General features: G+C 58.3%; 1 protein-coding gene across 1 annotated transcript in view; it reads right to left on the reverse strand.

Moving 5' to 3' along the window:
- SLIT1 (slit guidance ligand 1) overlaps positions 1-1,101 on the reverse strand; it is a gene marked incomplete at both ends in the record, with an annotated part of 62,069 nt that extends 60,968 nt beyond the window's left edge. The window contains one exon of the mRNA XM_082311048.1: positions 899-1,101. Coding sequence (XP_082167174.1) covers positions 899-1,101 — 203 coding nt within the window. The remainder of the gene's footprint in view (positions 1-898) is intronic.
- Between the last annotated feature and the right edge of the window lie 11,412 nt (positions 1,102-12,513).

Here is a 12,513-nt window from a genome sequence, read left to right on the forward strand (position 1 = left end):
CACAACAACGCCAGGAGGGCTTCCCGGGGACAAAGGGGTGCCCAGCACGGGTAGGGGCTCAGGGTGGCGGGGACCTGCAGGCAACGCCTCCGGCTCTGCGAGTGCCCCACGACAAGTCACAGCAGGAGCAGCCACACACCTGCGTGTGGGTACCATGGGGCGCACAGCCCCACACACGCAGCCCGTTCCGGGCTGCCCCAGTGCAAATGCCCCCCTGGAGCAACCCACCCCCTCAGGCACAGCTCCCATCCCAGCCCCGCTCCGCGCGCTTGCACACACGCTGGCACGCGCGGGCTCTTGCACACGCAGGACCCTTGCACATCCCTCCCACAGACGAAGGGTTGCACACGCACCCTGCCTCAGCAGGCTCTTGCACACACACCGTTCCCCCCCTCGACGGGCTCTTGCACCCCCGTCATGGAGAGGATGATGCAGACGCACCCACCGCGAGGCTCTTGCACACGCATGCCCCAGACAGGCTCTTTTACACACACACTCACCCTCACACCCACCCCCGCTGAACGGGACGCTGCACACGCACCCACCCCACCAGGTTCTTGCACCCGCACCTTTTGGGCAGGCTTGTGCACAGGCCCCGCCGGGCATTTGCACAAGTACTCCCCTTACCAGCCAGACGCACCCCCCTTGGATGGGCACTTGCACCCCCCCAGACAGGCTGTTGCACACACGCCCCACGGGCAGACCCCTGCCCAGGCAGCCCCTGACGGGCTCCCCGCACACGCTCCTCTCTTAAACGTATGCCCCGCGCCGGGCTCCCACACCCGCACCCCCCCGGGGCAAGCACTGGCCCCAGCGCCCTGCCTCGCACGCCCGCCCCGCACCCCGACGCGGGCCGTTGCACCCCCAGCCGCGCCGGACAAAGCCCGCCGGTACTCACAGGCGCTCGGTGCCGCGGGGGATGCTCTTGGGCACGGCTCGCAGGGCCGTGCCGTGGCAGTCCACCGTGGTGCCGCTGCAGGCGCAGAGCGGCGGGCAGGCGGCGGCGGGGCCCCGGCACAGCGCGGCGCACGCCAGCAGCCAAGCGACGGCCCGCAGCCCCGCCGGGACCCCCGCCGCCCCCCCGGGGGTCGGGGCCGCCATGGCCAGCGGGCAGCGGGGTTAGGCGGCGGGGCCGCTGCGCATCACCGAGGGGAGCGGGGCTGGGCTGGGCTGGGCTCGGCACGGCTCGGCTGCGGGGCGAGAGCCCCGTCGGCGCACACCCGCCCTCACTGCCGCCCCATCCCGCAGCCCCGGCACAGCCTCCGCGCTGGCTCCTCCCTCCCGCCCTGCCCGCCCCGACGGGCCCCCCCCGCCGCCGCCGCCGCCCCTCCCCGCGCCCCCGGCACCGCCGCGGGTAGGAGCGGTCCTGGCCGGGCAGCAGCTACCGGTACGCCGGTAGCCGGAGCCGTCGGGGCTCGGCACCCACAGCAAGGTGGGCTCCGGCTCGGTCCCCCCACCCGGGACAGCGGGGTTCCGTGAGATGGCTGCGGGGTGCCGGGGTGCAGGAAGGCGAGCGGGGAGGCACCCCGGGGTTTGGCAGAGACCGGAGAAACAGCCTGCGAACCATGCGGCAGCAGGCAGAGTGTTCCCACCTCTCCTCGGGGGGTGCCAAAAGCTTTCGCATCCCCCCGGCATGCTCCAGGCACCCTTGGCCCGTCTCCCACTTGGCCTGTCTCCCACCCAGCAGCCTGGAGCCCCATCCCCATCACCCAGAGCCCAGGCGAGGCGCGGGGACCCGGCAGCCTGCGGGGACCACACGGCAGGCTGGCGCTCGTCGGCCAGGATGGTATCCAGTCTGCTCGTGGGAAGCCTGCGGCCAAGCCCCCCAGCGCACAGCGGGACTCAGGCACGCACCTCCACTTTGCTCTTTGCCCCACACACAGACAGCAAATCTTGGCTGCGGCATTAGCTATGTCCTTTCCCACTCCAGGGGAACATCTTAAGAAATAAAGTAACCAAGATGTCTTTGTGGCTCAGGAAGAAAGAGGCAAAATATACCTATTTCAATGCAAAAAGCAAAGCCAAGAAGTCTTGTGAGCTTGGCCCCACAGTTGACATCTCAGAACTGTGAGCATTGCATTCATGTTATTACCTTCCATTTTCTTCCTTGAGGTCTGCAAATGCCAAGCAGGAGGGTGTAACCAGGAGGGCTGGTCACCTGTTTTATTAATGACACCTGAAACACTTGTAACCTCATGGCTCCAAGAGCTCAGTCCTTAAGAAAAACAACAGGCATTTTGAGATGCCCAGCAGAGCCCTGGCTGCTGGCAGCGACTGCTGCAAATGTCCTCCTCGGAGAGGGAACCCATGGAAGGAGGGGAGATGGGAGCCTGTCGCATTGCTCCGGCAGCGGGAGGAGCGGTGTGTGAGCACAGACACCCCAGCGCACACTCACTGCCCCAGCCAGCAGGATATTTGCAGGGACGGTGGCAGGTCCCGGGGGCAGGAGTGCTTCTTAAATCTATTAAATCAATGCCCCCCACGTACGGTGCTCCATAAGCTCCTTAATCAGGGTGAGAGGCAGGTGTCTGCAAAGGGTCTCGCTCCGGCGCGGGCCACCTCACACACACACACAGGGCTGCACCAGCTTGGCCCGGATCAGCAGCCCTTTCCCATCCCAAATGCAGGCTCCCATCATCTGTCTGCATTTTCGTGACATCTCCTTCCTCTGGCCCCAATCCCGGGAGGAAGCTGTGCCTGAGATGGATGAAAGGGGTTTGTTCCTCGTTGCTACCCAGCAGCCCTGACAGCGAGGAAGATGAGCTGCTTCCCAGGACTCTGGGAGCCGACCCCTCGCTGGCACGGCTTCAGCAGAGGTGGCCCCGCAGCCCGCCCTGGGGCTCCCAGGGACACCCCGGTGGCAGTGGCACCACAGAGCATCCGAAGGGGCCCTGTGCTGAACGCCTCAGATGGATTTCAGGGGGTGAAGGTTGTTTCCTAGCGGCTTGGCGTTCCTCAAAGCTGGCTGCTACCAGTGTGATGCTGGTGACCCCCTTCCCTCCCTCCCGAACTCCCCCTCGCCCCTTGGCCGGCAGAGCAGAGCCGGGTCTTCCTAACCCGCCCTTTACCTCCAACGCTGGCTGGAAGGCAGGAGTGGGACGTGGGATCTTGTTTCCTCTCTTTTGCAGGCACTTGCCCCAGGCAAATCCTTGTGATCTGCAGGATAAATAGGCTCCCTCCGTCTCTGTGTCCAGCTGCAGTTTTACAGCTGGGCTGTGGTCTCAGCAGAGGGAGTAGCCAGCGGGGGCCTGCCTGGAGGCCACCATCGCCTGCCCCAGTTCCTGTGGGAGTACAGGGCTGGGATGCTGAAAACCCCATTTCAGGCCAACATCCACGTTTTCTCCTGTGGATACCTCAACTCCTGCTCTCCTGTGGGAGCTTATTGCCACCCCCTGCCACACAGCCTGGGACCACGGAGCATCCCACTGAGCTGGGCTGCGGGCTACGGCTGCCCCATCTGCAGCTGCTCTGGTTGCAAAAGCAACCCCCTTCCAGGGCTGCCAACACGGCGAGGGCCAAGTGAGCCTGGTGAGGCAGGAGGGCAGGGTGGGGGGATGGGCTGTGCACCGAGACCCCCCTCCCACACCTCTGCCCCAGGTGCATTTGGGCAATCCCAAATTGCCCAGGCACCCCGCATGGGGTGATATGGGCCTTGGAGAGCAACAGCTGCCCGGGAAAGGCCCAGGGTGCCTCTGAATATGGATGAGGAGCAGGGACAAAAATAAAACCCAAACTTTTCTTTATTGGGGGAGGCCTGGTCCTGCCGTCTGCCACCGGGATTTGGGCCAAACTGCTTGATAGAGAGAGAGACCATCTGGATCGTCTGATGGGCTCTGGGTTTGGTTAAAATGAAGCAGAAGCTTTTTTTGCAGGAGAGGAGCTTTCATGGGAAGATCCGGGGAAGGATTCCAGGGTACGCGCCAGACCTGTCGTGCAAAGAGATGCGAAGCAGCTACAAAGCTTCAAACAAAAATTGCTGCCAGTTTTACGCCAAGCCCCCCAGGGCAGCATCCAGGCACTTCCACGCAGCCTGCCCCCGTTAGCTCTCCCGGGTTCTGGGCTGGTGCTGGGTCCCCGCCGGAGCTGCCGGCAGCCGATAGCACCTTCCAGCATGCCTGGGCTTTGAGGCAGCCGCGCTACACCGCTGCACCCCATGCCTTGGAGCGCAGGAGAGGAGGCGGCGTGTCCTGGCCTGTGCTTGCTACGGCATTTATGCTGGGCTTGGAAGCTGTGCCACGGCTGTCGCTAGCACACAGCAGTGCTCAGCCCTTCTCAGGGCAGGACCGAGCACTGGTGCAGCGCAGAAGCATTTAAAACACAGGCAATAGTGTGCATGCATGGTGCCTGCTCCAGCTCCCCTGCCAAGGAGCATTGCCAACGGCAGGATCCAGCTCCCCTTGCACCAGGGCTGTGCTTCGAACCCTTCCTCCCACCAGCAACACCGCTGGTTTGGGAGCGGCAGCCGCAAGATCCAGCTGGAGATGTGCTGGGACCAGAGCGGCCGTGACCTCCGGCTGCCCAGTGTCCCCCGGAGCCCCCACTCGGGACTGGCTGCCAGGCTGCCCCTCCACCGGCTGGGGCCACATCTGTCACGCCTGGCTGGCTCGGCTCGTGCTGGGCCGCCTTTGTCTCGCCGGACACACTCGGCTTCGGAGAGCGAGGCATTGTGCGGGGGCGGGCCGGCGTGTCGGCCCCGTCAGGGCACCTGTTGGGCTTGTGCAGCACGACAATGCCCTTGATGGGTCTATTATGGAGTGGTGCGGGCGGCCGGGGGCTGCTGGGATCACAGTAAATCTCGCCTGGTTAGCAGCAGCGGCAGGCAGGGCTGGGATGCGCTCTTTCTGGCACCTCTCCAGGGACAAGCCCTGCCTCGCTGGCAAACAGCAAAAGCATCGCCCTGCAAATATGGCCAGCATCGCACTATGAACGTGGCCAGCATCGCCCTGCAAACTGCCAGCATCGCCCTGCAAACACTGCCAGCATTGCCCTGTGAACATGGCCAGCATCACCCTCTAGACACCGCCAACATCGCCCCACAAACGCTGCCAGCATCACCCTGCAAACGCTGCCAGCGTTGCCCTGTGAACACGGCCAGCATCACCCTCTGAGCACTGCCAGCATCGCCCTGCAAACGCTGCCAGTGTTGCCCTGTGAACACCACCAGCATCACCCCGTGAACACGGCCAGCATCACCCTGTGCCATCATCACCCTGCAAACATGGCCAGCGTCACTCTGTGAACGTGGCCCCACTGACTGCAGGAGAGAGGGGCAGCTCCGCTGCCTGGGGACCTCACCACTGGGACCGAGCAAAGGGAACAGCATCCATCAGATCCTCTGGGATGATGTGGGAGATGCTGAGGCTCCCAAGCAGGCGGACTTGGCCTCAGCCCCACACAACAGGGACTCTCCAAGCAGGGAGAGCCCAGCCTGTCTGGCTGCCTTGAACAACTGCAGAACAGCAGGAGAGGGACAGTCCGCAAAGCACCGCATCCCTGCTTCATGGCGTGGCTGAGCAGAGGGGCCGAGCCCCGCACCCCAGGTTCCCAAAACCAGCTCCAGTCCACAAGGAAAACATTTGCGCCGAGCAGCCCAGACACAGATGGGGAGAAGCTGTTCCCAGCGCGGCTGGACACACCAACCGCCTGGGAGCTCTGCGGCGCGGCGCAAGCTGGTTTGAATAAACCACACGCGAGGAGGTGTTTGTGAGGCGCCTCGCACATGGAAACGCTATTGTTGGTGCAGCGTGGGATCGGGGACTCGGGGGTCCCCAGATGTAGCAATTGTTCCACATCCGCGCTGCGCGTACGCACACGCTTTTCCCCGCTCGCTCTGCCTGGAGCCACTCATTAACCCTCCTCAATGAAGATGCATTGGAGGGATAATTTACTGTTTAATAGACTAACTTTCCATTTGCTGTTGCCAAGCGCATCCGACATATTTCTCCACAGTGTCATAAACTGCAGCTCCTCTGCCATAAAACCCTGCCCCCCAGTAGGAGCAGGTGGGTTTTCAGGATTCAGCTGATGACCTTGGCTATGGGGTGAGCAGAGACACCGGGCTTTGTTTTTGGAGGAACAGGGCTTGTTCCCATCAACCCCTTCCGCCTTATTGCAGTCCCTCTTGCACTGACATCCCTGAGCTGGGAAACCATCTAACCTGAGAAATAAGGAGCGTCTCAGCCTGATGGATGAGGGAGGCAGCGGCTCTGTCCTGATTTTATTAATGGAGATGCTCCGGGTGCAGACGAGCTTGCCTGTGCTCCATATTTATGGCTAGCTGGCGGCCGGTCCCACGCTGGGATGTAATCAATAAGCTGCGTGCCCGCTTGGGCTCATTGTGCTTCCACAGTCGCGGGTGGCTTTCCTGCGCCTTGCCGGTCCCACAGTTGTGAGCGCGTGTCTCCGCATCCTCGCTCCTCCTCCAGCCCTTACAGAGTTACAAACTACTAGAAGCTGGAAGAAAGTCAGATTCTGCACAACGTGGGATGGGGGAGCTGGTGCCAGCCTTACTTTGCCTCCATCACCCAAATTCCCACACTGTAGCGGAGGCACTTTCAGGGTGCAGGTGCTGCAGGAAGGAGCAGCAGCCCCAGAGGCATCAGCCCGAGTGACTGGCTACCAGGGTCTGGCTCTGAAGGATGGCAAGAGGATGCCAGTAGCCAAAAATAACTTGTAAGGGAGAGGGAAAGGGTTCAGCTTGCCTTGTGGCAGCTCTGCTCAGCCCCAGATGCAGGCAGGGACTCTCACTGGAGCTGGAGGATCACGCCAGGGGCTACCTGCAGAGCTGATTTTTGTCCTTTGTAAGAGGGCATCCCTCCCCAGCCTCTTCCCTCAGCCTTCTCTGTGCTCTTTATCTTCTTGTTCACCTTATTTATAACCCCAGCTTCCTACCCCCTCCATCCCCCAGATGCAGCCAGGGAGGGGGTCCCATCCCGGAGCGTGTGCTGCCAGCCCCCTCTTGTGCTGCTGCTGCAGAACGGCCTTGGTGAGGCACAACAGAACCAGAGGCTTTTGTGCAAGAGGTTGCTGAGATCCTGCTCCCCTGGGGCGGGAGGACGGGCAGGCAGCCGGGCCAGGAGCAAAAGCAAAAGCAAAAGCTCCTGGCCCGGCTGCCTGCCCGTCCTCCCACCCCAGGGGAGCAAAGCTCAGGCTTTATAAGCAAAAAAGTTGGAAGAAACAAACCCTAAAACAACCTCAGGCCAACTCAGACACCCCCACATCATAGACCTATGCACGCACGCAGTTACACACAGCCACGATGGCCAAGGTGGGTTTGCACCTCCATTCATCCCAATTCTCAGCTCCAGCAGCACAGGAGCTTCAGCCAGAAGCAGGGAAGATGAAGTAGGACCCGGTCCTAGGAGCCAGGCTTAAAATCATGTAAGGCACCCCACAGGAGGGCTGGGTGGTGGATTTGTCAATCCTTCCCAGCAGTAAAGCAGGGGAGGCTGGTTTAGCCTGTGAAAGGAGGCTGGTTTAATCCGGGAGAGGTGGGACTGGGGAGGGGAGTGCAGTAATGCCCACTCCAGCTGGGACTCAGCAGGGAAACGATAGCTCTGCTCCCCCCGACCCAGACTGAAATCAGCACCTCAAAGACTGGTGCTGGGAAGTATCTGAACCTCACCCCGTGATGGACAGCTGGGGACAGCTTCTCCTTGCATCAAGACATGGGAGCCTAGAAACAACCCCATCTCATTCCTGATGAGCGGGCACTTCCCAGTGTGGTGGGCTGACCCTGGCTGGATGCCAGGTGCCCACCAAAGCCACTCTATCACTCCCCTCCTCAGCTGGAGAGGGGAGAGAAAATATAACAAAAGGCTCGTGGGTTGAGATAAGGGCAGGGAGAGATCACTCAGCAATTACCATCACGGGCAAAACAGACTCGACTTGGGGAAATCAGTTTCATTTATTACCAATCACATCAGAGCAGGGTAATGAGAAATGAAACCAAATCTTAAAAACACCTTCCCCCCACCCCTCCCTTCTTCCCGGGCTTAACTTTATTCCTGATTTTCTCTCCCTCCTCCCCTCCAGCAGCGCAGGGGGACGGGGAATGGGGGTTGCGGTCAGTTCATCACACGCTGTCTCTGCTCCTCCTTCCTCCTCAGGGGAGGACTCCTCACATTCTGCCCCTGCTCCAGGGTGGGGTCCTTCCCATGGGAGACAGTCCTCCACGAACTGCTCCATCGTGAGTCCTTCCCCCGGGCTGCAGTTCTTCATGAACCGCTCCAGCGTTGTCCCCTTCCACGGGGTGCAGCCCTTCAGGAACAGACTGCTCCAGCGTGGGTCCCCCGCAGGGTCGCAAGTCCTGCCAGCAAACCTGCTCCAGCGCGGGCTTCCCACGGGGTCACAGCCTCCTTCGGGCATCCCCCTGCTCCGGCGTGGGGTCCTGCACGGGCTGCCGGTGGATGTCTGCTCCACCGTGGACCTCCACAGGCTGCAGGGGGACACAGCCTGCCTCACCATGGGCTTCACCAGGGGCTGCAGGGGAATCTCTGCTCTGGTGCCTGGAGCATCTCCTCCCCCACCTTCTTCCCTGACCTGGGTGTCTGCAGGGCTGTTCCTCTCACATATTCTCACTCCTCTCTTCTCCAGCTGCACTGCCACAGCTGGTTTTTTTCCTCCCCCCTTTCTTAAACGTGTTATCCCAGAGGTGCTACCACCATTGCTGATGGGTTCAGGCTTGGCCAATGTTGGGTCTGTCTTGGAGCCGGCTGGCATTGGCTCTATCAGACACAGGGCAAGGTTCCAGCAGCTTCTCACAGAAGCCACCCCACTACCAAAACCTTGCCACGCAAACCCAATGCACCCAGGAACAAAGCTGGTCTGCAGCAGTATAGGGCCAGAGGGCTGGTGCCAGCGGAGATCCCATCCTGGTCCACAGCACAAGTGGAAGGTCAGTGTGGGACCCAGCACAGAGATCTTGGCATCTACAAGCCTGCACAATTTATGAGCTTCAGCATGAAACCCTCGCTGGGGGGATGAGCAAACAGAACTAAACATGGTAATTTATTCACTCCATGAAAAAATATTAGTTAATCCAAGCCAATGAGATTGTAAAGCCTGATAACTGGTCTGGCTGGCGCCAACATCTATCACTAGCAGTACTCGTGTTTTTTGTCTACGCTGTTGCCCTAGGCAGTGAGATGCAGCAGCAGCATGACAGCTCCCAGCCACACATGATAATTTAAGAGAGAAGAAATATCTTACTTCAACTCCAAACCAGGGCAGAACAGTTTAAAAAAAAAATCAAGACAACTTGCAAAAATTGAGTTAGATAGCAGTGACACTCTGCGGAACTTATTTGCAAGTCTGCGCTGTGCAATTTGAGATAAAAGCTGTTTAATGAAATGAAGGATGAGCACTGCTTGTTTGCTTTGTAACGGCACTGCTGTGCAGGAATACCAACAGGCCAAAGCAAACACACTGAAAGCTGAGCGATCCCCCTCTAAATATGTACCTTCGTCCAGTGTTTGGTCCCAATGACTGCTGCCCTTTCACTTACAGCCAAGCCTAAGTGCTTGAGTTGCGGCTTCAGGGGCTAAAAACTAGTCATTTTTTACATTATGTAAGCCACGTAGAGCTATCACTTTGAATCACAGCTTATCAGGGAGGCGATATTTGGGTTTGCAGTATTCAAAATAGCTGTTGTGAGTTTTTGCATTCCTTTGTTCAACATTTTCAAGAACAGAAATGTCTCTCTGGACTCCCATGCCCGCTTTCAAGCGCGCAGGGGCCCGTCCCCTCCCGCTCCCCGAGCTCCGGGAGGACGGGGCGCACCAGTCCCATGACGCCTGACTGACGCCCGCTCGAAGCTCACCCTGCAGCAAGGCAGCGCTGGTTTCAAACGTACCGCGCCGCTTCCTTCTCCTGCTTGTTTTTCAATTGCATGGCGAGGATGTTAATGAGTGTCTGAGCCACGGCAGGCAAGCCCAGGGCATTTCAAACGTGGAAGAACTTCACAGAGAAATAATCTGCATAAAATCTGAGACGCCATTATTAAGAAGGAGGAAAAGAAAATGCAAGCAGAAACCATCCTCCCTCGGCAGCCAAGAGTGGCAAAAGAATGGTTCTACAGAGAAAAATGTATTCATTTGATCCATTATTTATATAAAGTGCTCTTTGTAAACCTGATTTCCCATCACCCTGGATGACAGCAGGGGGAAGACAGGAAAAGAAGAGGTCCAACTTCATACCTCCAAGGGAAAGACAGCCCGTCTGGGCACCCTGCACCACAGCAGGATCCCGGGGAGGGAACAAGCCCTAGTGCCACAGGAGGCCAGCGCCGTCCCTGCAGGCGGGCAGCGCCTCACCAAGCACCCCCGTGCTTAAGGGTAGGAGCTCTGGGGTTCTGGGCAGACGTTTCCTTCCTTTTGAAGGCGGATGCACCACCAAGTCCTCGCTGTCCCAATGAAACCACTTAAGCCACTGAGCAAAACCACTAAAAATAAAAGCATTTAATATGGGGTTTTCACATGAACACACAGAAAGGCAACAGTCTGAAACAGTACATACATAGCATATATAAATAAGGACAAAGATTAAAAATACTTTGGAAACGATAGACTCTGGGAACAGTTAGTGGCTGCTCTGGGAGGAAGCATCCTTGTGAGTCATTGCACAGGGCAGACAAATGAGACACATCCATGGCCTGACTAAAACTCCCCCATGCCTGTGAGACAGTGTGAACACATTGGGACTGCAACAGCCAAGGGTCCTAGAGGCCAAATCCATTCACCATCATCTTCAGCACAGGGAGGACAGCACCATGGGCTAAAGGCCAAGGCACCAAATCCCCCCTGGGACTGCCGCCTGGAGATTGCACCCGCTCCTTTGGCAAGGAACGCTTCTGAGACATGCAGAACGCCAGGCTGATGCCCCATAGGTAATTTTTCTTAGAGCTAAGCAAATCTCAGCTGTGCCAGAAGCCAGATGGAGTCCCTGCGCTAGAGCCGTCAGTAAGGGGGGACAGTGGAGAGAAGAGTCACATTGCTCTCATCGATACAAGAGTGGTGTATTTAGTCTTAGGAACAAAACTGCCTTGCCAAGCAGACACAGAGACGCGTGCCCAAGTAAGCTAGGGGCAACGGGGAGAGGAGGGATGGGATGAACAAATGCTTCACCCAGCAGCCACCCACGATGCAAGTAAGAGCAGAGATAGCAGGACCAGACGCAGCTCTCCGTGTGCTGCCACTCGAATTTCGGCTCTGCCTCATCTCTGTTGAGAGGCAAAGCCAAGATCCCCAGGTCTCCGCTAACAGCAGACTGCCTGGGAAGGGTAGAAGTGCAGTCAGCAAAATATGCCATGCCCTTCGGAGAAGAGCACATAGACAGCTTCAGCCTCTGGAGGGAATGATTATAGACACATCCAAAAAGCACATACTACTACTACAGCAAACAGCCTCTGCCCTTCCTCACAGCAGTCTCGCCTGCCCAGTCCCTGAAGAACCCGAGCTCTTTCTTTGCTGCGACAGAGGCTCCTAACACCAGCAACTCCCAATTCACACATCTACAGTCCCACTACCCGCTACATTTTCAAGGCAGCTCCTCCAATTTGGGGTCAGACTGGGGACAGGCACCCCCGATAAAGTACAAGGAACATCCCTTTAGATGGAGCAGCATGAGGCACATAGCTTTGTATCTCAAAAAAACCCCAAAATCACAGCCAAAAAAAGTGACAAGTTCCACCTAAGCTGCAGAGGGCTCCGATGCCCTGTTTTGACAGCTCTAGCCAGTCGGACTGAACTCCCTGCTCACATCCTGATATTCACACCTCCTGCCACCAGTTGTCTCAGAAAGCTGTCAAGGACAGAGCTCTAACTCCTGCCAGCTGCTGGTTCTTAAAGATTAGAAGACAATTATAATTGGATTCCAGAGATTATTTGCTTCACTGAGAAGGGCTGAGAAGTGTTTAGATGGTTCCCCAGCTGATTAAATCTTTATTTCACAGTAGTGACCCTGTGTGTTTCCTACCCCAGAGTGCTTGCAGACAGGTACTTGGCAAGATTGGCTTATTCGAGCACTTTAGCTTAACAAGGCAGCTGACACTGGCCAGCTGTGATGGGGGTTTATCCCATATCTAGATGGTTTCATCTCATTTCTGCAGCTCAGGCCAAAGAGCTGAACCCAGCTCCAGCCCTTTCCGCCAGTTTAATGACTAATCAGCCAGTTGCCTTACCAGGCATCCAGATATCTTGGTCCAAAGCCTTTGGCATCATTTGCAGCAGAGCACAAATGGCCAGAGCCCTCCCTCACCTCTCAAGCTGCTGATGCTGTTCCTATGCTACACACACAGCCGCCAGGCTCTGCCTGCCCCAGACACCCCAGCTTCCAAAGACTGGGCTGTCCTGCCCCAGACAGCCTTTGCCAGCCTCCTGCCCTGCTCAGCTTAGCCTCCCTGGGGGAATACAAAGCAGAGACACTCCTTGCTCACCAGGCAGAGCTGTGCCGCAGAAACACAAAGGCCATGAGCGAGGGCTGCCTCCAGCTCAAGCTGAAACAGAGGGGTGAGTT

This window comes from Platalea leucorodia (assembly GCF_965183815.1).
Source record: "Platalea leucorodia genome assembly, chromosome: 4".
In the NCBI taxonomy this organism is placed as follows: Eukaryota; Metazoa; Chordata; class Aves; order Pelecaniformes; family Threskiornithidae; genus Platalea; species Platalea leucorodia.